Below are 23,328 nucleotides of genomic sequence, written 5' to 3'. Positions count from 1 at the left end.
GTACAGCATTATGAAGTGTCTGGCAGGCACTTTTCTTTGTCTCCTGTGTTATGAAAGGACTTAGAAGGAGAGTCAAACCCGGCTGCTGTCTTTGATTCCTCTGCTTTTCCTCTTCGTGGATTCTTCTTCACGTTGCCTCTCAACATCGTGTCTCTCCATTAAGGAGAGACCTTTCTGTTTTTCTGCTCCCCCGCCAGCCCGTCTGCATTTAGTAGAAATTGGCAGCAAATGCAACTACTCGGAATCATGGCCTCTGTTTTTTTTATGTGAAATGAAACAGACCATTGAGATTAAGTTTAGCTGTCTTTGTGAGTGTGGAGTCACTTGACCCTGGAAATTTCTTGGTATCCAGGCCGCTTGAGGAACTTTAGACAACAAAAGATTTCTCTTGATGTGAACAAGCTGCTATTCAATAAGACACAAGCGCCCCCCAGAGGAAGGAAAAGCTCCTGCTGCCAAACACCCCCCCCCCAAGCTTTCCTGGAATAAGGCCATGACTGGCCAACCTGTCTCTCAGGGGATAAGGAACTTTCTGTGCTTTCTGCTACAGGCTCAAGGGATAAGGAAGAAATTATACTGTAAAACAACTGTGGCTCTGAAAATGTTATGGTGAATTTGTAAGGAAGGGGCTCTGCCTTCTTGTGAGTTTTTTTTTTTTTTTCTTTTAATTTTACTTTAGATGTATGTTGTGGACTTATGAGGAAGTCCATGCAACCTTATCTAAGAAGGCCTGCCATACATAATGGAAACAGTATCCCAAGGGAGGACTGTTGGTTACAAATTTAGTGTCCAATAGCATAGTGTGTGATGTTTGATTGGCATATCCACTGGCCACTGGTCAGATTTTTGAGAGAGGCAGAAAGGGGGAGGACAGTCAGCAAGAAAGCTAAGAAAGAAAGCTAAACAGAGAGAGAGTCTGGCAGCTTAGAGCCTAAAAAAGAGAGTTTGACCAGCAGGAACAAGGAGGGACAGACTCAAAAGAAACAACAGGCTGCAGAAACTCAGCTGACAACAGAAGACACTGTCCTGATCCTCTTCTCTCTCTGGCCATGTCTGACTGTGAGGGGCTACCTACGGGTAAGCAAAAACACCTGTGCACATGTGCATGCATCTGTGCTTAAGAGAGACATATGGAGTGTGTATATGTGCTTGTAAACTGTTTGGATTTGTGTGTCTGCATATGTATGTTTTGTGTGTATGGTTGGGGGGGGGGGTCTTTCTTGGCCCATCCTGTTTTAGTCAAAGCCCTCCACTGAGACAGCTCACCCAGCAAGTATTTGGCCGCAAAGAGGAGCTGGTTCAAACTGGGCCCTTATATGGAAACTTGGAGCGAATTCCCTCTGGTTTCATCAAAATAATGCAGAATGACTGTGCAGATGTTTTAATCAGAGATATGTAGAAGAAGCCAGCAGAGGAGAGAGGTTGAGCGGAGGTAGGGAGGTAGCTGTGCCTCGTGTGAGTCTCTTGCAGTGTTCCTGTGAGAAAGATTTGTGTATACAACAACGCAGCATGTGACCTGGCTGTTCCAGGGCTGTTGTGGTCAAATGGCATAAAGAAGTGTGGTGTGCGTGTGCAGGTGACTGCTTATGTGTGTGTGTGTGTGTGTGTGTGTGTGTGTGTGTGTGTGTGTGTGTGTGTGTGTGTGTGTGTGTGTGTGTGTGTGCAGTTAAGCATTAAGCGAAGGGTCATTTCCCACAAGTGCAGCCAAGCTGAGAGAAGAGCTGAAGCCTGTACTACCGCCTGGCTGACAGACCAACAGAAACAATCAGTTATAAATAGAAACTGTCCCCTGGTGTTGTTCTTTCACTCACTCACTCACTCACTCACTCACTCACTCACTCACTCACTCACTCACTCACTCATGCTTCAGTCTCTTACTCCTTCCCTCTATCTCATCTCTCCCTCCCCTTTTACCTCCCCTGTTCCTGTTTGCTTCCCTCTCTGGTTCAGTCCATGCATGATTCCCTTAATTAAACATGACTCAGCAGTTCGAAAACTGTTTGATCTTGTCAATTACTGAACCTGCAGTCTTAACAAAAACTGTCAAGACTGTGATTATTGTATTTGATGGGCAGCTGACCACACCTCAGTTCTCTCTCATATCATACACTAATGGATTTGCCAGGAAATTACATCAAAATCATTACGCTAAATCACTGCAATTTGTCTTCTGGCACCAAAATTCACCACTGCTCCATTTCTGGGTTCCGATGTCCTGTTGATTCCAGATTGATCAAATGACACAGTAGCTGCTTTAATTCTAAAGACTTTGGCCTGGTGTTTCCAGCTTTACACTTAAATATTTCTTTATCTACATGCAGGTAATGTTCAGACTGTTTGACGACAGTTTGGCCAATATTCTACCTGTGCCTGAATCTGTATGACACTTATTCTGGGTTAAAAACTCATATCCAACATAGTATCAAAGGGAAAATTCTGAAATGTTTTGTGCAATATTTCAGTATTTCCATTCACAAATTTTGCACTTTTAGAAACCTTTCAATCTTAGCATGTAACATTACAGTAAACAGTACAGGTTAAACTGTGGGAACAGACGTTTGTGTGCAAGCTGACAGTGTAATAGCGAACCCTCTAAGGATGTGTGGGAATGGAGATGTTATCTGAAGGAAACTGGACTTGAAGGAAACAGCACTTGTAGAAATAAACTGTTTAGATAACTAGCCTATAGCTACAGTCAGAAAAAGTTTCAAATTCAGTTTCAGTTAACCCTTAAGCAACATGTTAAAGGCAAACTGCGTCAAAAATTATATGAACACCTCTCTTGTTGCCTATATAAAATTGTATATCACATTCAAATCATGATCTGTATTGATGTTTATCATCTTAACAAGTTATTCTAGACAATAGGTCTATTTCACAGCAGACATTTTGACTTGTCTTGGTGGGCACATGTGTTACTAATAACATTAATGATGGCTCTGTTCTATTCAAGAGTCCCAGTGAGCATGACAACATGACAGTGAGTCAACATGCACAAGACCCTGAAACTGAAGCAGCTGAATTCAATTCAGCCATTATTCATTTTCTTATTTACACCTTTGCTTTTCCTACTGCAACAGGTAAAAATGCCTTCCATGAAAAAGGTCTGTTGTCACTCTGTGGTATTTAAGATCAAGGAAATAACATTACAATGCAATGGGAAGATATGTGCTGATAGAGCTGGATCTTTTGGTTGCAGTTCAGTAGTGAGCTGCAGCTGATCAGCAAATGTCCTGCAGGTGGCAGTATTTGCATGTTTTATGAATAGAGGAGGTAATAATGAGTGAGGGAAAAGCACAGGGTCATGAAAAGTGGGAAGTTAAATTGGAAAAAAGGATGAAAATGGGGGTTGGGAATAGAAGAGGACATTATATATAAAAGTGGAGAAAATGAGATATGACTAAAGGAGGGAAGTGAGATCAAGAGGGAGACGGAGGGTAAGGAAGATGAAGGGGCGAGGAGTGAGGCGGTGGCTGTCTCCAAGGAGATCGGTTTGGTGAAAAAGGAAAAACAGCATTGGCTGCTGTGTCATGTCATGTAACTGAAAATTATGGAGGCAACAATTGGAGCTGACAAGTCTTAATGTGACAGAAAACCACCAGCATCCAGTTACCACTGCCTGCAATACAGATACTGTACATGCAGTGTGTGTGTGTGTGTGTGTGTGTGTGTGTGTGTGTGTGTGTGTGTGTGTGTGTGTGTGTTATGAAGTGAGTGTATTCAGAAATGCAGATGAGAGGTGAAGAAGGCATCACAACCCACTGACGTCAGCCCTCCATCTGTGCCCCAAATATGAGGATGAGTAGCTTTGCTGATGCTAAACCTATTCCTTGTATTAACAAACTGGCTGGAAAATGGGCCATTTGTCATGCTGGTTTGAGCCATCACCTGCAGTTTTTTGTTGTGTGTGTGAGATATGCACATATGCATTAGAGTAAACTCTGCAGCAGATGCCAGATTTCCTCAGCAGAGTTTGTTTTAGGCCATATCGATTGGAGGATTGAGTTGCTCTGACTTTGAAAGGAGGAGGAGAGGAGAAACCTGCAAGTGCAGGAAGAAACCTTCTTTTGATGCAAGAATGGTGAAAGCAAAAGAGAAATACAAGAATTTATAATATACGCTGTGGGAGGTGGTGCATGAAAGGCGAGTGAAAGATAATACTGTGTGCTGAAGGGATATACATTTTCACCCATGATCAGATGAGGTGCATTCACAGTATATGTATATGTATGTGTGTGTGTGTGTGTGTGTGTGTGTGTAGAACAGAGAGAAAGAGTGGAGCTGAGTTTTGGTTGTTCAGGAAATGGGGGAGGGGTGTACATGGATGTTTCAGCGGCCAAGTCAGATGTGATTAATGTTGTCGTCGCTTGAGAGAACATACAGCCCTGCACACTCCGGGATACAGGATGTGTGTGTCCATATTACGCAGCATAGCGCTGTTGGACTTTGACGGCAGTGATGAGGTGGATTTAAATCTCCATCCTTTAGATAAATGGATCATTTTCACAGCAGTAGAGGGTTGCCAAATTACAATATCTCCTACTGACCTACAATGTGCCATTTTCTGCTTTTTAATGGCCACACGCAGCATCAGTTACATTAGTAGATTTCCATGGACTGCAGTCCATGAATCCTGAATTACACCAATCCTGTTCCACTTCTGTGTCCGAGTTATGCCTTATTAACATATAGATTAGATGTAGAGAAGTCAGTGTGCTTTATAACGCTTCTTCTCCACAGCTATTGCATCATTAGTGTAAAGGCGAGGAGGTCAGGCAGGGAGGGAGAAGGCGGGAAGAGGTATCAAGAATTGACACAGAGGCAATGAAGGCTCAAGTATTACAGCACAATAATGATTCGATGTGGTCATGATGTTATGAATGTCATACTTTTGTGCAGAATGATACAGTTGCTGCCTGTCGCTGGCACATTCTCCATGTCTCTCAGTGTTCTTCTTTCTCTCCATCTTGCCTGTTCATGTCTATCCTTCATGTGTGCTCGCTGAAAATCTAATCCTCCTGTCTGCAAATATACAGTATCTCGAGTATGTCTGCCCATTTCATCCTGGAAAAATTGAGTTTATCCTTCTTGAAATTGAAGTTCTAAGGGTAGAGGATGTTGTGTGCTGTACAGTTTCTTAAGTAACTTCAGGTGAAAGTCTGATTTGCAATATTGAGATGTAAAAATAATTTGACTTGACTGAACAGAGACTCAATAATGGACCTAGTATGCACCTGCAACAGAGACACAGGTGTTAGCTGTTTGTCAGCGTAATGTTCAGTAAAAGGTGCATTTGTCACCTCTGTAAAGCTTGTAGTGAAGATGAAGTGCCATGTGTGTGTTGGTTTTCGTGGGATGCTTTAAAACTGGGTCACATCTTGTGCACAAACCACTGGAGCTGATCGTACGTTTACAGGAGTTCTGCATCTGGAAGGTGAAGTCCATTACATCTGATACTCTGATGTCTGAAATAGTCATTCAATCTCAGTTTTGTAAAAATAATAAAATTTCTGATCACTCAGCATTTATTTTCATCATTAATGAGATTAGCATCAACCTGGGTAGGCTATTATCACACCATCAGTAGAATCCTAAACCTAAAGGAACGGCTCTCTTAGTTCAGTATAAAGACTGACGGCAGGGAGAAACAGCTAGCCTTCCCAGACTGTTGTGTTAGCCTGAGTTAGGCTACTGAATAGTCTGCCCCCCTATGCAAACCACAGCTTGCCATTTTCACACTTTGATTTTTATATGGACATAGCATGTTAATTAGTGACTGAAAACGCAATTTTGCTGTTAGCAGATTTTGCTTTGGACAGAGCCAAGCTAGCTGTTTCTCTCAGCTTTCAGTTGTTAAGCTAACCGTTTCCTGGGTGTAGCTTAATAATTAGCATACAGATATGAGCGGTGGGTAAGCGGCAACCTCAAGGGCTGAAAAATAAGAGCCAACGTGAAGTGCAGCGCCTCAATAGGCCACTTGAGGCTGGCTCCAAAAGCGAGTCAATCCCCATGGTCCCCCATGCCCAACTTTACAGCAGAAATAAACCCCTTTACAACCTGATTCAAAAAAGGTTTTGCTCTCTATGGCTAATTTCCCAGTTCATCACAACTGTGCATGTGAATATTTACAAGAGTCACGCAATTTTTATTGAGGCAGCTAGCCGCTAGGTTTCAGCAACCAGCCTTAATTCAGCCCATCTCAGCTCCACCTACACTCCACCTCTTTGCCCATTTTTTGGATTAGCCAAGGGCTTGGTGGATTAAGGCCTTGCCAGGATGGTGACATCTGGAGTCACCATCACTGAGCTTCACAATGGCTCTTCAGAAACCTTTGGGTGACATCACAAAGACACTGTCAATGTTTTATACAGTCTATTGCGGTAGGTAGTGATGTGACATGTATTATTCGTTACATGCAGCACACCAAGTATGGCTGAAAGGGAAAGTAGCATTGCTACCAGCTCCAGGGTGGAGGAGTTAGTAGTAGTTGAAAGTGGTTTGGTTAAAAAGATGTTGACCTGTTCTTGTCAGGCACCACTGATGCTCAGGTTCAGGATCAGATGTAGCAATGCTGTGATTGTTGTTGCTATGTGGCTCTAAAATCCTGCAGGTGCCAGTAGTGACAGGTGTAATTTGTGCCATACAGCAAATCATGGAACTCTGTAAGGCTTAACCACAGACTTTATTGTTTGCATTCATAGCCCTATAGGGACGAGGCTCAAAAATGCAGACTCACTTCCTTCCTTTAAGGAACAAAATGTAACGCTGCCATTATAAACTCAGCTAAAAGTCATACTAGAATAAGTATACATGTTGGTCAGTCAAGATAAAGTGTTACCAATTAACCTATTCTATGGGGAAACACAGCATATTATGATATACAGTGGAAGTAGTGGTTTGATGACCTATAATTCTTCAGAGCTGTTTGGTGTGTTATATATTCCACCACACAGAAAAATGAAGCTGCAGTAGGATATGTAACGCTGCTCCACAGCCTCAGGATTAGGAGCTATTTACAGCTCAAAAGCAGATTCTCCTCTTCTACACTCACGTGCCTTGTCTGGCTCTCTCCCATAAAGTCTGTGATCACACGGCATCCAGAGAGACTTAACAGGGGATAGGGCATCATTCCTTTTAAGCCTTAGACACGAAGCACTTCTTCTCTGTCATTCACCTTGAATCTTTTTTATCTTACAATGACTGCAGGTGAAGCACCACATCATGGACTGTGTTTCCTGATTTAAGACTTTAAGTGCTGATCTAGCATTACTCAGACCCATTTTACCCATATAATGCTTTTTTTTAAAAAGACAAACTGGTTGAACAATAGGTTAACAATCAGTATTGCTGTTAAAATCTTTCAGTTACATTATCGCTCCACAGTGAGAGTTGTAAAATACATTCCCATGACTCCCTCTTTCTCTAAACTCTCAAATGTGGGCAAATGTGGGGTTTTGTAGATATTATAGAGTCTGGCAGGGGATTTCTACATGCATAATGCTATTAGAGACCATGACCAAAAGACTGCACTAAAAACACAAGTGGTGACCCAGTTTTTCTGAAGCCTAACATCATTATTTGGCATTGCTGTTGCTAGTGTGGCCCACAACAGTGCATAGCAGTGTATGCTTTCATCCTGTAGCCTTGTTTCTCTGCACTGATTGCACAAAATTTTATACAGCCTTTGCTGGTTGACTGTTTTCAGTGGGTTGGATAAAATATTCAATTTTAGAAGTAGAGTTTGGCGTCACATATGGCACAAGTATTGGTACATGTTTCCATACAATACCTATACTGAACATTTTTAGCCACACTCACGGCCATATGGATTGCAACTATTGAATGGACATCCATGAAATTTGGTACAGATGATTCTCAGATGAAGAATCCCAGTGATTTTGGAGATGCCCTGACTTTTCTTGTAACCCCACAAGCAGGTTAACATTTGTGGTTAAGAGTGAAATATATCAGCAGCTATCAGGTAGATCGCCATGAAATGTGGTACACACACATGTGCATACAATACTATGACTTTGGTGACTTTTCATCTAATGCTGTCATGAGGTCCCAATTTTAATAAGTCCAATAATTTGGTTCATGCCGCAAAACATTCTGTCTTTGTAATTAGTAATGTTAGCATGCTAACACAAGATGGTGAACATGGTTAATGCTGCTAAAGCGTTGCTAGAGCTTTTTAGCTTGCTAAAAGTAGCTTCAACTTCGTAGCTGATAGCTAATGTGGCTGTAGACTCCTCTACGATCTTCTTACAGTGAGATGTAATTATGATGGTAGGTAAGAGGGTTGATTTTTTTTCCTGGGTTAAGTCATAGATCATTTATCATGTCATGCCTCTGAATTCAGCGTCAGTGTTGCCATGAGAGTCCTCATATTCTGCCTGATGCACCCTCTTCTGGTTTCTCTCCCCTCACTGAAAGTAGGTCACATTTCCTCCTCATAATTCATGTTGACAAAAACTTTCAACAGCTCATCCATATGGATTCTAGTTGATTTTGTGTTGTTAAACTAAACTATTGGTTTGTCTGTGGTCAGCTTTCTCTTAACTAGTTTTGGAGCAGACCTTGATAAATGGAACATGAACTGACCCACAGTGCGTAGACAGTCTCTTTTCTTTAGATATCTTGAAGCTAATAATGTCAGATATGAGGGGACCACAGACAATAATTTGTTGTCATAAAAAGTGTTTTAATCCAGACTCGACACCTACTCTGATAAGCATGTATTAGAAATGACAGGTTATTTTCCCCAGCAGGTGGGAAATTATGTATTTTCAGCAGTCACTCAGCTGATTTGCTCTTCCCGCTCACATTCAATTTATCTCTCCCCGTTTCTATCTCTGCTCTCCTGTCCAGACAGTTATTAGAGAGAGTGAACCTGTCAGCCACGGACAGTATTACATCCTCTCCTGCTCTGGCCTCGTCTTGCAATCTAGGCACATCAATAACAGCAACTCTTATGAGATGTAATACTGTCACGCTTTAAGAATTGATGTTGACTAAAGCCCATGGTAAGATAAGGTAAGATAAGATATGAAAAGATAAAGCATTAATGTTCCTATTGGGGAAAGTTGGACATATTAGTATAAATATATAGGAAAATATATACTAACTTTCTACTACAAAAAGGAAAACAGCTGAGGAAGTAGGACAACATTCAATGAGTTGTTGACATGATTGCTTGTTCTCTGTCTGTTTAGTCAAAGTGTGTAGTGAAGCTGTACTAAGCTTAGTGCTAACATAAAATGACAATGCTAACATGCTGATCTTTAGCAAGTCGACAGTGTTTCCTATTTTCCCCATCTCATTTAGCATGTTAGTATGCTAACATAGTCCACAGTATTGGACAAATTTAAGCCTTAACTTGACGTTGTGAACGTCTGCACCAAATTTCATGGCAATTCTTCCGACAACTGTTATGACGTTACACTTGAAACTACAAATGTCAACCTGCTGGTGCGTCCTGCTGTTGCTTACAATGTACGTTGGCATAATGACCAGACTACTGAACTCATAAATTTCTTGGCAGTCTTATCACCAGGTAAATAAATGGATAACACTTCCCTGTTTGCTCGTATTAGGTGAGCATTGCTGCCTGCTGTTACATTTAAAATTCACACATTCATACCTCCTATTACTTAACTTGTGTAAAAATAACTTGTGTAAAAATATAGGTCTAAATGCTATGATTGACTTGGGATGTATTTATGAACTAGAATATCTTGTTATTTCAGTTTATTTATTTTTATGGTCTTGCTTCCTCATATGTTGACGGATATTTAAGAAGCCCTTGTAAAACATTGGTAAATCTGGCAGCTTTCCTAGAGTCATTAGCATACTGCAGTGTTTAACTAGTGGCAGCAAACCTTCACACAATGGCCTAAAAACATGTTCATAAATATGTGTATACAGTTGTTAGCTGTGCAGCTTAACTGACTGTAAAAAAGTACATGTGTCCCGCAGGCTTTGTTTGAAATTCTGTGTTTATATGAATGATTAAGACCCCAGGTTGGATTAATTTATGGTGTAAAGCACAAAACAGCCCAATAATCAGGACAGGCACACAGATGGTGGTTGGATCATGCGGAGGATTGACCTTGTTTCCTCCTCAGCTCTGGATTTGATTGTGTATAATCCTGGCCCACTGACAGACTGACTGATCATCTGTGGATAAAACCAGTGTCAGCAGTTTCTTTCTTTCTCTGGAGGAAAAAGAAGAACAACCGGCTCAGTGTGAACATGACCTTCAATTGTAAAAACAGAGTTAGCAGGCCAGGTGAGACAGCCTCGCTAAAGTTCTCTTAAGCAAGACACTGCACCTCTGTCAGATGTGTTATGTAAGATAGCTGCTTGAGCTCTGATCCTGCAGGTTTTACAACAACCTCTTGCTGTCTTAGGGCTGGCTTTGTATCTCTGTTAACCTTTGATTTGCCTTTAATTTCTCCAGAAGTTGCTGTAAATTTGCCAATAGCATTCATGCCACCCGATTGTAGCACCCAGTATGTGCTACAGTGAATAAAACAGTCCAACCCAAAACAACGTTTTCACCTGTTTTCAGCAGTCTTCACTTTACACATGTTTACCTTAAATACTGCTAATGTTATGGGTGGGAGAGGGAGTGGCTCAGGAAAGAAGTAAAGCAGCATGACACATCAGTATTATGTCAGTTCAGGATTTATTTCCAAGAAGCCTGAGTTTCTTTTTTGGGTAAAGCAAACACTTCTGTACAACAGAACGACTGAACCATGCTTAGAAAAGTCATATAGTCGTGCATAAGTTTATCTCAGTCCAACATTTCAGAGGGATTCTTCTTATTCTGTATTATTTTTGGGTGACTTTTGGGTGGTTATGTAACTAATTTGTACAAAACAAAACAAAACAAAACAAAACAAAACATAAAACAAAACAAAAGCTAGTGGTGAAGTTTAAGTTTAATTCTGCAATGACTGATTTTTGGGGGGGGCTTGTTGGTAGCATGTTAGCTAACCTGTTACCTAACAGCTAACCTGCTAGCCAACAGCTAACCTGCTAGCCAACAGCTCACCTACTAGCTAACAGCCGCTTATATGCATCCAGCAGTTATGGAGCAACAATGTCATTCATTTGGAGATGTGTCTATGGCCATCTGGTGAATGTAAATATTCCCTTCTTTTGGCTCTGTTTTTGGTCTCCACCAACTCCTGTGGGAAATATCTGTCTCTCTAGCTGCTAAATGCTCCACTATGTTCACTAGCTAGGTGCTAACTGTTTCTGTCTGTCGTTGGCTGCTGAGCTAGTTGGTTTTTTGAGCTTTATCTCTGAAGAGAACAGCCTGCTGTGGATGTAAACAGCACGATGAGAGCGATGAACAGATGAACACTGAGCTGAAACTAGCTATAGAGCTGAAGGTAGCTGCACATTGAGGAAATAATTCTCTGAAAGTTCATGGCTACAGGCTACACCTCTCACATTACACTTTGTCATTCTGCTCTTAAAGTATTGATTATAGCTGCTTTAACTAAAATAGTAAAAATTGTATGTCGTTCAGTTGATCCATTAATAAATTCTTATCTTTAGATCATGATTGCCCCAGTTTTCACATGTGAATGTAGCTCACAGATTGCTTGTTGTGGGCTGTGCACGTACAGTATTTGTTAGCAGTGAGATATCCACTCACTCTGCACAGCACTACCCTGTGCCTGGATGTGTGTGTGTGTGTGTGCGCCCTCTGGATTCACTGACAGGTGGTGGGAGGGGGGGGAATAGGGAGGTGTGGAGAGAGGAGGGGTGGAGCAGCAGAGGTTCCACCACCTACCGCCAGCTGGGTTGTAGGTGGGGTTTAGGGACCCCTGGGATGGATTTCGGAGGGAACATAGCCCAGTTTTAGCTTCCTCCTCTCATGTGAGCGTATGCATATGAGACTCAGACACACATGCAAAAACCAGATCTGTCCCTAATCTAGATCCCAAATCTGCCCCAGAATGAGTTCTGCTATAATCTGAGCCCCCTCAGACAAAACACCAGTGTGACGCACCGCCTTCGGAGCAGAAACACAAAGGATGCTTACACTGTGTGCTGCCTGCTCGGGGTGATGAGCTGCTTGAAATTCCTTTCTGTATCTAAAGCAAAACACTGCATGTTGTGGCCTTTCGGTGGTTAAAAATTTCATCTGAAATGTGATTGCATGTTATCAGAATAAACACAAACACCTCAGCACCTTTTTCCTTGTTGTAGTTGTCGATAAGAAAGTGAACTGCAGCTGCAGACAAAGAGTGATGTGTACAAATGGTGGAAAGGTCAACACGCAATCTTACTTTCTGTGTGTTTTGAAATGTAATATCCTTGTGATTTTAGAAAACAACTATTGCTGTGTGCAAATGTAATGCTGGCCTACAAAGGGCACCTTGTTTTCTCAGATAATCCTGGCTGCAACTGAACTCGGTGGATCTGTTGTTGGCTTTTTTTGCTGTTGTGTAATAAGTGAAGCAGAGTGCAGTGCTTTCCTGAGGGACAGAATACAAGCACTGCATGTCTGAGGTCAACAGCACAGAGGCCTTGAACCATAAAGCGATTAAACGTTAAAAGGTGCTTCACTGCATCCCTTTCATCCTCCCGTTAAAGGTCAAATCTGGCTGAACAACCTCTGAACAAGAAATGATTCTAGATATTATGTGAGATACCTGCACACAAAGAGCCTCTCGCAGATGGATTATAACACACCTGATGGCCTGCTATAAAATCACTGAGAGAAACAAACACAGCCTTTCACGGTCTTTCCCTCTGCTGCCTTCAGAGCGTCGCTGCCTTTGTGTCATTTTTGTTGGCTCTGTCTTGTGATCTCGCAAGAAAGGGGGGAATGTTGAATGAATGAATGAATCAATCAATAAATGAATGAACGGCTTGAATATAGGCCACAGACTCTGTGTTCTTTAGCCTTATTATTTTTCCCTGCAAGCTTGAATTATAAATAATGCAAAGAGCCCCCACCCTCACGTGCACATACAAAACCCCCCAGTTAGAATTAAGAGGCACCCAGTTCCTTTCGAACAAAACTCCCAACCGGCTCACTTTTTAATTTGGTCTTTCCCTCTAAACCCCGCACCCTCCTCAAGCACTCTCTCTTTCCGTTTCTCCTCCATCCCCTCCCCCTCTATCCCATTTATTTCTCTCTTTGCTCAATCCCCTGGTCTCCCTTTCATTCTCTCCCCCTCTTGTCCTTGTTTTAAGGATCCCTCAGTCCCTGTGCAGTCTGCAGCGTGGCAGATAAGACAGGCAGAGGACAGAATGATAATCATGTTTAGCCACAGCACAGATCCCCTGGCAGTGTTTGGCTGCAGGAGAGATGTGGCGTTGGTTTGTTATGGCGTGTGTCCCCGTGTGACTCCATACCATCAGTGTGTGTGACTGGGTGTGTGTGGAGGAGCAGATGGATAATGCAGTAACTGCTATATATTGACTGAGGGACCCCCCCTCCTCCTCTTCTTTCCTTTCTTGTCCTCTTCCCACCTCTTCTTTCATCTCCTAACCTAGTTTCTTCTTTCACTCCCCTCCTCTTCTGCCCTCTCCTCTTCTCTCCTCTTTCCTTTCCTTCTTTCTTCTCCTAATTTGTCATCTACTTTCCTCTCATTTCATCTCCTACCCTACCTTTTATCATCTCTCTGCTCCTTCCTTCCCTCCTCTTATTTCATCTCCTCTCCTACCCCACCTTGTGCAGTCACTTTCTTCCTTTCCTCACCTTTCCTCTTTCCTCTTTTCACCTCCTTTCTCCTCTCCTCATTTGGCTCTAATCTCCTCTCCTTTTCCTTCCCTATTGCCCCCCCTACCCTGTCTTCTCCTCCCTTCTCCTTTCCTCTCCTTCCTTACCCTGTCCCCTTATCTCCTTTCCTCTTCTCTCTCTTTCTTACCTCTCTTCATTTCACCTCACCTCTTTTGTCCTCCTCCTCATCTCATTTCCTCTCTTACCCAAACTTGTCCTGTCCTCTCTCCTCAACTCCGTTTTCCTCTCCCTGCCTATACCATATCCCCTTATCTCCCTTTCTCTCCTCTCCTCCCTCCTTTCCTCTCTCCTTGTTTCTCCTGTCTCCTCTTCTACCCTCCCCTCTCTCTCCTCTTCTACTCTCCCCTCTCTTCTCTCCTCTATAATCTTCTATCCTTTCCTCTCTCCTCATTTCCTCTCCAACCCTACCTTGTCCTGTCCTCTCCTCCTCTTCTCTGGCAGAGGGGGAGGATCTATCCGACAGGCCCAGCCCCCTGCGCTCTGACTCGTCCACACTGTGTGACAGGGGAAGGCTGGGCTGTCCCGAGCTTTATCTAAACACTCACACACACAGACACACACACACACACACTCACACAAACACACAGTCACTGCCTATGCCAGAGCCTGCCTGCGCTCTCAGCTCAAGCCCTCTTAAAGCTGTTTTTCTGCTGAAGATCAGCTAGAGCTAACGACACACAGCTGAGAAGAGGAGCAGGAGGGAGGAGAGGAGGAGCACAGGGGAGAACAAATCCACCAGCAGCTTGTGAACTTCTGTCTTTGTGTCTCTCCGGCGGTCCAGTGCAGTCATTCTTCAGCAGGGAGTGTTTGCAGCTGTAGTTCGGGACTTTTTGGCTTTTTGTTTATTTCTCGTGAGGGGGGAAGAAGAGGAGAGGAGAACGAAGAGGGGTTGGAGTTCACATGACATAATCGGAGTGAATGGGTTGCCATGGTGACTCACCCAGGGAGCCTGACCCGTGCTGAGTGAATGGAGGGAGCGCCTTGGACGCCAAGTGAACGATAAACTAACGGAGGGGAGTCACCAGAGAGAGAGAGAAGAGAGGAGAGGAGAAGGAGTGGTGGATAACGGAGGGAGCAGCAAGGAGCGGAGCAGAGGTTGAGAATGGAGGACGGCTTTTCCAGCTACAGCAGCTTGTATGACACCTCATCACTGCTACAGTTCTGCAACGGTAAAACTAACTAATCCTCTCCTCACTCTTCCTCCCCCATCCCCTGTGCTCCTTCAGCTGCATGTTGTCTGTCTGGACTTCACATGTCACCAGCTGACTGGCTAAACTTGACACCAAGTAGAGTGTGTGTGTGTGTGTGTGTGTGTGCGTGTGTGTGTGTGTGTGTGTGTGTGTGTGTGTGTGTGTGTGTGTGTGTGTGTGTGTGTGTGTGTGTCCTGCAGACATGGCTCGTAAAGCTCCTGTAAGGCATTGGTTCGTTCTTGAGCTTGTCAAAACGTTTGATTCTTAACATGCTGGCTTTGGTGAGTGTTTGAACAAATGACAGAAAAACACTGTGTAGAATCAAAAGGAAGTTTCTGGAATCAAGACCAGAATACAGTCAACAATCAGTGTGAGCCAGAAGCCATCAAGAGAGCTAATAAACAAAGAGGGAGGCTGGATGAAGAACAGTCCTTTGCTTGCAGCAGCTGCCCTGATTGCTCTGGTTCTGCTAGATGTGATGATGGTTATGTTATGATTATATTTCTCCTCTGTTGGCTGATTGCAATCAGTTTACTGAATGAGAGACACCAGAAATGACAGAACAGGACACTATTGCTCATGTTGCCTCCTGTACTAATGTAATTTCTTCGCTGGCAGAGGGAGAAACCATACTTCAGGCTGCTAATGTTATGGGTGGGAGAGGGAGTGACTCAGGGAAGAAGTAAAGCAGCATGACACATCAGTATTACGTCAGTTCAGGATTTATTTCCAAGAAGCCCGAGTTTCTTTTTTTAAGAAAGCAAACACTTCTGTAAGACACACACCAGAATGACTGAACCATGCTCAGAAAGGTCATATGGAGGTGCATAAGTTTATCTCAGTCCAGGGATTTTTCTTATTTTGTACTATTTTTGAGTGAAGCACACTTTGTTGATGCTGTCACTGCCTGCATACTGACAATCTACAGTAGGTGAGCCCCCTACACAAAGGGGATTATCCCCAACACAATAACCGATGTCTCTCATAGAATCTGTAGCAGAGGGCTTTGAAGGGTTTTGAGCTTCCAGCTAAATGAAGATAAAATGAAGTGTATATCTTATAAAGACTGAAACTTCCCCCCAAAACACTCACCTCTCATCCACCTCAGTGGCACATCCTCATTAATTTTAGCGTACAACTATCATTTTTCAGTTTTTCCTTAGCAGTTGCAGGCTGTGTGGTGGTTAGCAAGTGTAAGCTATCATTGTTGAAGCATAGAGTAACCCATAATTGCCATTTGTGGATAATGAAAAAATCAATAATATTTACTGCGCTGTGTAAGCAGGAGCAGTCGATGGGATGGGGGAACACTGTTGTCCAACAGAGCAAATCATGGATGTGAAATTACATGGAAGTGTCCTCTGTTGTGGATACTGGGTACCTCACTACTTTCATGAATGACTGGTGAGGCGAATCCAGTTAAAAGCCTCTATCCTTATGGATTTCCCTCATTACATTTGTAGCATTCACAAAGGAGAAGACGCAGACAAAAAGAAACAGATGAGTGAGAGAAGCTTATAGTGTAGATATAGATCATACAAAACTGAAGTATGTCTATGTTTTATGTATTCAGGGAAGAAAAGAGAGACATGATAACTACTTTCCTGCACCTGGATGGCCTCCCTTGGTACATCCAGCCCATAAACGACTAATTAAAGATGGTGCAGCTGCTTCATTTATGATGGCATGTAGTATAAGGTCACTTGTAACAAGGACACGAGAGTAAGTAGAAGATGAGACATCATCCAGATTATGGTTTACCTGTTAGAAAATGGAGCCACTGTCCCATGTCTCAATGATGTCTAACTGAGAGAAGAGGTCATTCACCTTGTCTGCTCACGTGTTCCTGTGTGTATCAAAGATAACAACTGAGGTGAGTCTGTTGGACTGACCTGAAAAACAGGTGTAGCAGTTGTTGTGCAGTATCAGAGTCGCTTTACAACTTCCTCTTAAGGAGCCACTGACCTTTAAAAAGCTCACAAATTACAGAGTGGTGGCAGGCACAGCTTTTCAGCACTGCAGTGTGTAGGTGTCAACCCTCGAGGTTCAGTGGTTTTGGTGACAGGTGGGAGAAGTTAAGCACCAGAGCAAGTTCTCCTGCAAATCTACATTCACTTAACTTGTGATTACACACACCAAAGTGTCTTTTTCTTAAGATTCCCCCCTTTGACTTCTTGCTATGTTATGACCAGCAACTTGAGGGAGAGAAGTTGAAGTCTGACACTGCGAGGTTGTTTGCAATCCCTCACAATGTCATGTTTCCTCTGACAAAAGCCAATGAAATAAGACATGCTGCTCAGAGGCTGTTGCCAGGGATTTTCCAACCTCCAAACCCCTTGATTTCTCTCCCTTGCCTTCACACACACACACACACACACACACACACACACACACACACACACACACACACACACACACACACACACACACACACACACACACACACACACAGAACTAAAACACACTTAACTGCAACGGCAAGCAAGCAGCGCCTTGTTCGTTGTTCCAAGAGACTGCTTAATTGGGTGAGCCTCAGTTAAGATGTGTGTGTTTATGTTGGTGTGCACAAGCTGCAGCGGATGTGTGTGTGGGGGGCCTGTAGGCCAAAGTGACATCATGCTTCTCTGCCGCTGCCGTCCAGCTAAACCCAGATCCTCTCAAAGCAAAAGTCAATGATGTCATTCATTCTCCCTCTCTCCCTCAGCCCGTGTGTTGTGGAGCATCCAACCAGACTAATGTTCAGAGACTAGGTCAGCTAAACTGCAGAAACACGCGCAGGCTGCACGCTTTGTCCTCAGGAGGTCGAGGCTAGCTCAGGCTAACTGAAAATCAGCCCCATTACACAGTGAGACACACGGACACACTCTGATTACAGCCAGTGAAGGAAGTGAATCTTTCAGAGAAGCTTTTTGTCTGTGTTAAATCCATTAAATCACATTTGGGATCTACTGGTTCTGGAGAAGAGGACAGTTTGATTGAATTGGTGTGTGTTGTGTGCCTGGTAATGAGATTGTAGTTGTTTTTTATAGAATTATCAATGTCTGTGTATCAGATCGGCGGCGTTCTTGTTCATTTTAAGGCAAAGAAAGAATCCATTTGATGTTAGAACTTTAAAAGGCCATCTTGGCTGTTTTCCCTTCTTTGCCTGCTGTAGATTACAGCCAACTATCGCCCACTATAACTCTGGAGTTTGATTTCATGTGTTCAGTTTTATGCATTATATTTTTCTCTCTCACACTCTCCTGTCTGATTTTTGTTCACCCAAATGGCAGATGTTGGAGCTTCCATGAATGCACCATGAAGGAGTTTTAAACTTCTGATCACAAATGCAGCATTGAGGAACAATAATGTAAAATTTTCACTTTGATTCCAGAGGCCAATTCTTCAAATTTGTCTGACCAAAAGTCCCAAATTCACAACCAGTATTTGACATGTTTAGCCACAATAGCACTGTAGCTCTAGATGTAAGGTCAGTTGTTTGGTCAGTCCACAGCTTTGGTCCAGGCTGAAATGTCCCAACAACTGTCTGATGGATTGCTTTGAAATGAGGTACATTCAAAAATCAAGTCCAATACTTTCCGTGCAGTGCTAATTGTAATTGTAACATTGTAAATCAAATGTTAGCATGCTAACACAGCCAACTGCCACAATGAACATGGTAAATATTACCTGTTAAACATGAGTATGTTAGCTTTGTCACTGTGTCTACAGTATGTTAGCATGTTGACATTAGCATTTAGCTCAAAGCGCTGCTGTGCCTAAACACGGCCTCTTTGGGCTGCTAGCTGTAGCTACTTAGTTTAGCTTTTTAATAAATGGATGCAGTCAAAACTGTTACTGATTGATTTTCTGACACATTAACCGCCTGGTTGTTTCAGCTCTGATCTGCACACATTCATTTTCATATCGCAATTCAATTCAATTCAATTCAATTCAATTTTATTTGTATAGCGCCAAATCACAACAGAAGTTGTCTCAGGACACTTTCCATATAGAGCTGGTACAGACCAAGCTCTTTTATCTACAAAGAAACCAACAATTCAATCACACAGAAAAGAACTGCAGCCAGTTGCTGCCTGGAAGGTAGAAACTCTAAAGTCTAAAAACATTTGATGCTTTTCACAATGATTTGCAATTATGTTGAGTACTTGAAATAGTAGCGAAAACATGCAACATCATTAGAGGAAAAAACATGACTTAATGTGATTCCTTGCTCATTATCTTCTGCTGTACCAAAAGCTCCTGATGTGTTAATAAGTAAATCTGTTAATAAGTAAATCCGGCTCACTTACAGCACTGTAATACTGATGATCACACACTCATGTTCATCTCAGAGCACCCAGCCTCTCCATCCCAACAAATCCATTTGCATGCATTCATTAGTGAAATTTGGTGTTTTACCTTTTGAACTAATGATGTCTGCTCAGATTTGGATCAAACATCCCTTTATCTCCATGCTTCACACTCGCGCTGCACACCCACAGGCACAATGGCTCAGCACTCACCTCAGCAGTGTACCATGATGGCACCAGAACATGCCAGCAAGGCGGATGACGGGGCACGGAAAAGAGGGACGTGGACAAATTACAAGCAAGAAAGCAGCAAAGTGAGTGCGTAAGAAAGACAGGAAGGAAGTTTGAAGTGCAGATGAATGGGGCAGGCGTGCAGGGTGGAGGGGGGAAACTCATAAAGACAGAGGCTCGTTTGATGTTTGTCATGGTATTTTGATACACAGAAGAGGTGACACGTCTCCATCCAGTCTCCTCCTCTTCTTGGCTGTGCATCTATTGGTAGCTGCATCCAAACCCTGATTGATGATGGCACATGTAGAGGGATTAGGATTAAAGCCCAGCTCACGTTACCAAGCAGGAGCCAAGGGGGGAGGCTCGGGAGGAGGAGATGGAGGTGTACTTGTTTGTATGTGTGTGGGACTAAGTTTGATTTTAGTTTTCTCCAATTTAGAGGCTACAGTGGAACTTCACTTCAAATAGTATAGATGCCCCTTAAAGTGTAAAATCAAAGTAGTTTGCATTCTGCCTTCCTGTGAGATTAAATCCACATGCGCTGACTCTCAGCTTGAGAATAAACTGTATATTTGCCAGCAAATAGCTACTCGTCTTCGTCATTTTAACCTCTCTCCCTGCTCTTTCACATTATCCATCAATGCCTGGTAAAACCTGCTGGCAAGCTGACCTGCAATCCATCCTGGAGAACCAGTGAGAGAGGGGAGTGTTAGGAAATGATGTGCCTCTCTGCCATTATTCATGCGCAACTGTAACATGTACCAGAGCAGCAGTTTAATAAATATCGACCTGAACGGGATAACTCGTCCACTGCTGCTGATTCATTTTAAGGTTGACATTGATTTCCTATTGCTGTGTCAGTGAGAGCACACACCACTCTCCCCTTCTTTTTTATCTCTCTCCAGTCTCCCTCAGTGTCGCTGGATTTCTTCCATTTCTATCACTCTGGCTGTCCTTCGCCTTGCTTTACTTTCCCTCTTTCTAAAGCTCCCTCCATTTTCCCCTCACCCCTCATCCCAACATCACACTCTCTCACGCTCTTTGTTTGATCTTGTGTGAGTGCCCCAGGTGGAGCTCAAAGTGCTTTTCTGTGTTTTTTTTTCTGGACAGATATTGAGCAGGGCGGTTTGGGCTTCTGTAGTCACGAGTCTTGCTACAAGTCACCCCCCCCTCCCCTCCCACTCCTTATCTCGCTCACTCTTTTCTCCCCTTTCTCCTGATAAGGGTTTGCCTTGCACTTTCTCTTTCGAGCTGCTGAAGAGAGCCATTAGCTGCTAACAGTTACACAGAGTGACAGTGTGTGCTCATTAAACGTGAACATGTTAACAGCTATACTGACTGTGTGTAGTAGCAGACTACAGCAGCAGATACCCTGCGACTCTGGCTCTGTGGTGCGTTGTCTAAAACAGCAGATTGTACTGCAGGAGAGTCAAGCTGCGTGTGTGTGTGTGTGTGTGTGTGTGTGTGTGTGTGTGTGTGTGTGTGTGTGTGTGTGTGTGTGTGTCTTGAGAGCAGATCTGTGGCTACCCTTGTTGCCAGTTGAGAAATGGTGCCAATTACATAACGAAAGTGATCCGGTGTCAACATAGTGCCAGCCCTGTACTCTGGTATCCAGCTCTCTTTGTGGATTTTCTGTCTTAAATACTTGTATGTAGGGCATTCTGGTGGTGCCTGTGTTGGGCAGAATCTGCATAGAAGCCACAGGCCAGGATCATACTGAGCCAGGATCAGATGATGTCAGATCCAGTTTATTGCTGATATCTGTCAAGTATCCACATACATGCAGAGCAGTGTATGCATGAATAGACTGATGAATGATGATGAATCTAGTAATCATGTTCAGCACTATAGTGTTTAGCAGCAGCCATGAGTGTAGTTTTTGCACAAATGAAATCCACACTTGAGTTATGTTTCCCCTCTTTTGTACAGTAAAGGTGGGACATATTGTCAACACTGCAATATATCTGATATGCTCTCCCTTTGGATTACTCAAATATAGTTGTGCATGGTGTAGTGACCTGGTGATGCAGTGCATTTTATTCAGAAATAAGGTCAGTCAGCATCCTCATGGAAACAGCCTCTTGGTGAGCCAGCAGGCAGGAGATGCCATTTGTTGTCTGAACTGAGTATTTCCCCTCTCCTCTCCTCTCTCTCTCTCTCTGTGTCTTTCTTGTCTTTTCCTCCACTGACACACATTCATGCAGCCTCATCCAATGACCCACTAAAACAATCAGGCATGTAAAGCAGGAGTGTGTGAGTTGCTGTGCTAAATATATATACTGACTCTGCGTGTGTTTGTAACTCATGCTTCTGGCTCTTGAACATGAAAGGGAGACTGACTCTGGTTATGTATGAGTGTGTTTGTGTGTGTGTCCATCTTCAAGTTCACTCTGTGTGTGTGTGTGTGTGTGTGTGTGTGTGTGTGTGTGTGTGTGTGTGTGTGTGTGTGTGTGTGTGTGTGTGTGTGTGTGTGTGTGTGTGTGTGTGTGTGTGTGCGCACACACGCGCACACGCACACGCATACCATCGCAAGGTCAGGAAAGGAGACGCGCAGGCTGCATGAGTCCTTGAATAGAATGTCAGGGATGCGTAAAAATACCATGAAAGAGCCAGCAACAGAGTTGTGTCAGATGCTTCCACTCTGCATGGTAACACTAAATGTGCTCAACAGAGCGTTGACTTCTACCTGTGGGGGAGGGCGACTACTAATAAATCACACAAGTCAGCAGAATCCCGAGGAGATGCCATTATTTTTAGTCTCTGCTTGATGCTCGCAGTATTGCCAAAGCTATTCTGTCCAATCAGAGAGACAAACAAAGGAAAACAGATTAAATCATGAGGTTTTCCATCTGAAGATGCTCCAAAGCACAGCCAGGTATTCAAATGTGCTTCAAATTAGTATGCAAATGATTTCCAGAACAGTTCATCAGCGTGCATGTATCAGAGTGTATGTATGTATGCGTTCATGTGCGCACATGCATATCTGTGCATATGAATGTCTGTACATAAATCTCCCCTTTAATCCCACAGTGTGTCACCAAACCATTTAAGATTAATTAAAGATCAGTTCAGTTACTGTGACTTGGTGAATGTTGGCTCGATTATCTTTATGCTAATTATCTCCATGAGCGTATTGTCTCCTGTGGGCCCAAAGCCACGGCCCATTGATTTGGTCGCACATCATCTCTAAACCTTGGCCTGGATTTCATCTGGCCAGTTGTGATGTGAACAGATATAATTAACCTCTCTGTGCTGGTGGTGCAGCTCCCAGAGGCTGCTCAGCACCCTAATTGGTCTCTTACACCTGCTGTTAATGGAAGAACCAAGGGGGAAGCCCCAGCTCTGCGTGTGTGTGTGTGTGTGTGTGTGTGTGTGTGTGTGTGTGTGTGTGTGTGTGTGTGTGTGTGTGTGTGTGTGTGTGTGTGTGTGTGTGTGTGTGTGTGTCCACATTGCATGTGTTCAGCCTGTCTGTAACAGATGGAGAGGGAGAAGAGGAGAGTCCCATTAGAAATTCCATTAAAAATAGATTCATCAAGACCACAGGTGTGGAGATGAGGGGAAAGAGGGTGGACATGATTATTTGATTTGTTTCCCCCTCTATTGTTGTCAATTTGTCAGTTTCAATGAGGTGTTAAAGGAGAAGTCCAGACTTAAACATGCTTAATTAACATGTACCTTCCTTTGGTTGGCCAGCTTTGTTGTTAAAGGGCGTTTTTTGGTTTCAAACTAGATGATATGCATTAATGTCCAATAGTTCTTGTGCCACTACAGTTCAGCCTGATTTCAGAAATATTTCATCATAAACATCAGCGGCAAATATTACATTTTGTTCTCAGAATCTTTT

General features: G+C 43.2%; 1 protein-coding gene across 6 annotated transcripts in view; it reads left to right on the top strand.

The window, feature by feature from the left end:
- Positions 1-14,306: 14,306 nt before the first annotated feature.
- Positions 14,307-23,328, top strand: part of eml1 (EMAP like 1) — a 40,717-nt gene continuing 31,695 nt past the window's right edge. For 3 of the 6 annotated variants that reach the window (XM_070978700.1, XM_070978699.1, XM_070978697.1), the window contains exon 1: positions 14,727-14,940. In XM_070978700.1, the coding sequence (XP_070834801.1) occupies positions 14,874-14,940 (67 nt within the window). In that variant the 5' untranslated portion in view covers positions 14,727-14,873. Of the gene's footprint in view, positions 14,941-23,328 lie in introns of all 6 variants that reach the window. The other 3 variants (XM_070978702.1, XM_070978701.1, XM_070978703.1) reach the window with 2 other exon arrangements.

Source organism: Chaetodon trifascialis, chromosome 14 (genome assembly GCF_039877785.1).
Source record: "Chaetodon trifascialis isolate fChaTrf1 chromosome 14, fChaTrf1.hap1, whole genome shotgun sequence".
NCBI lineage: Eukaryota > Metazoa > Chordata > Actinopteri > Chaetodontiformes > Chaetodontidae > Chaetodon > Chaetodon trifascialis.
Note: the sequence above shows the minus strand (reverse complement) of the source record. Positions and strands in the feature narration are given on the sequence as shown.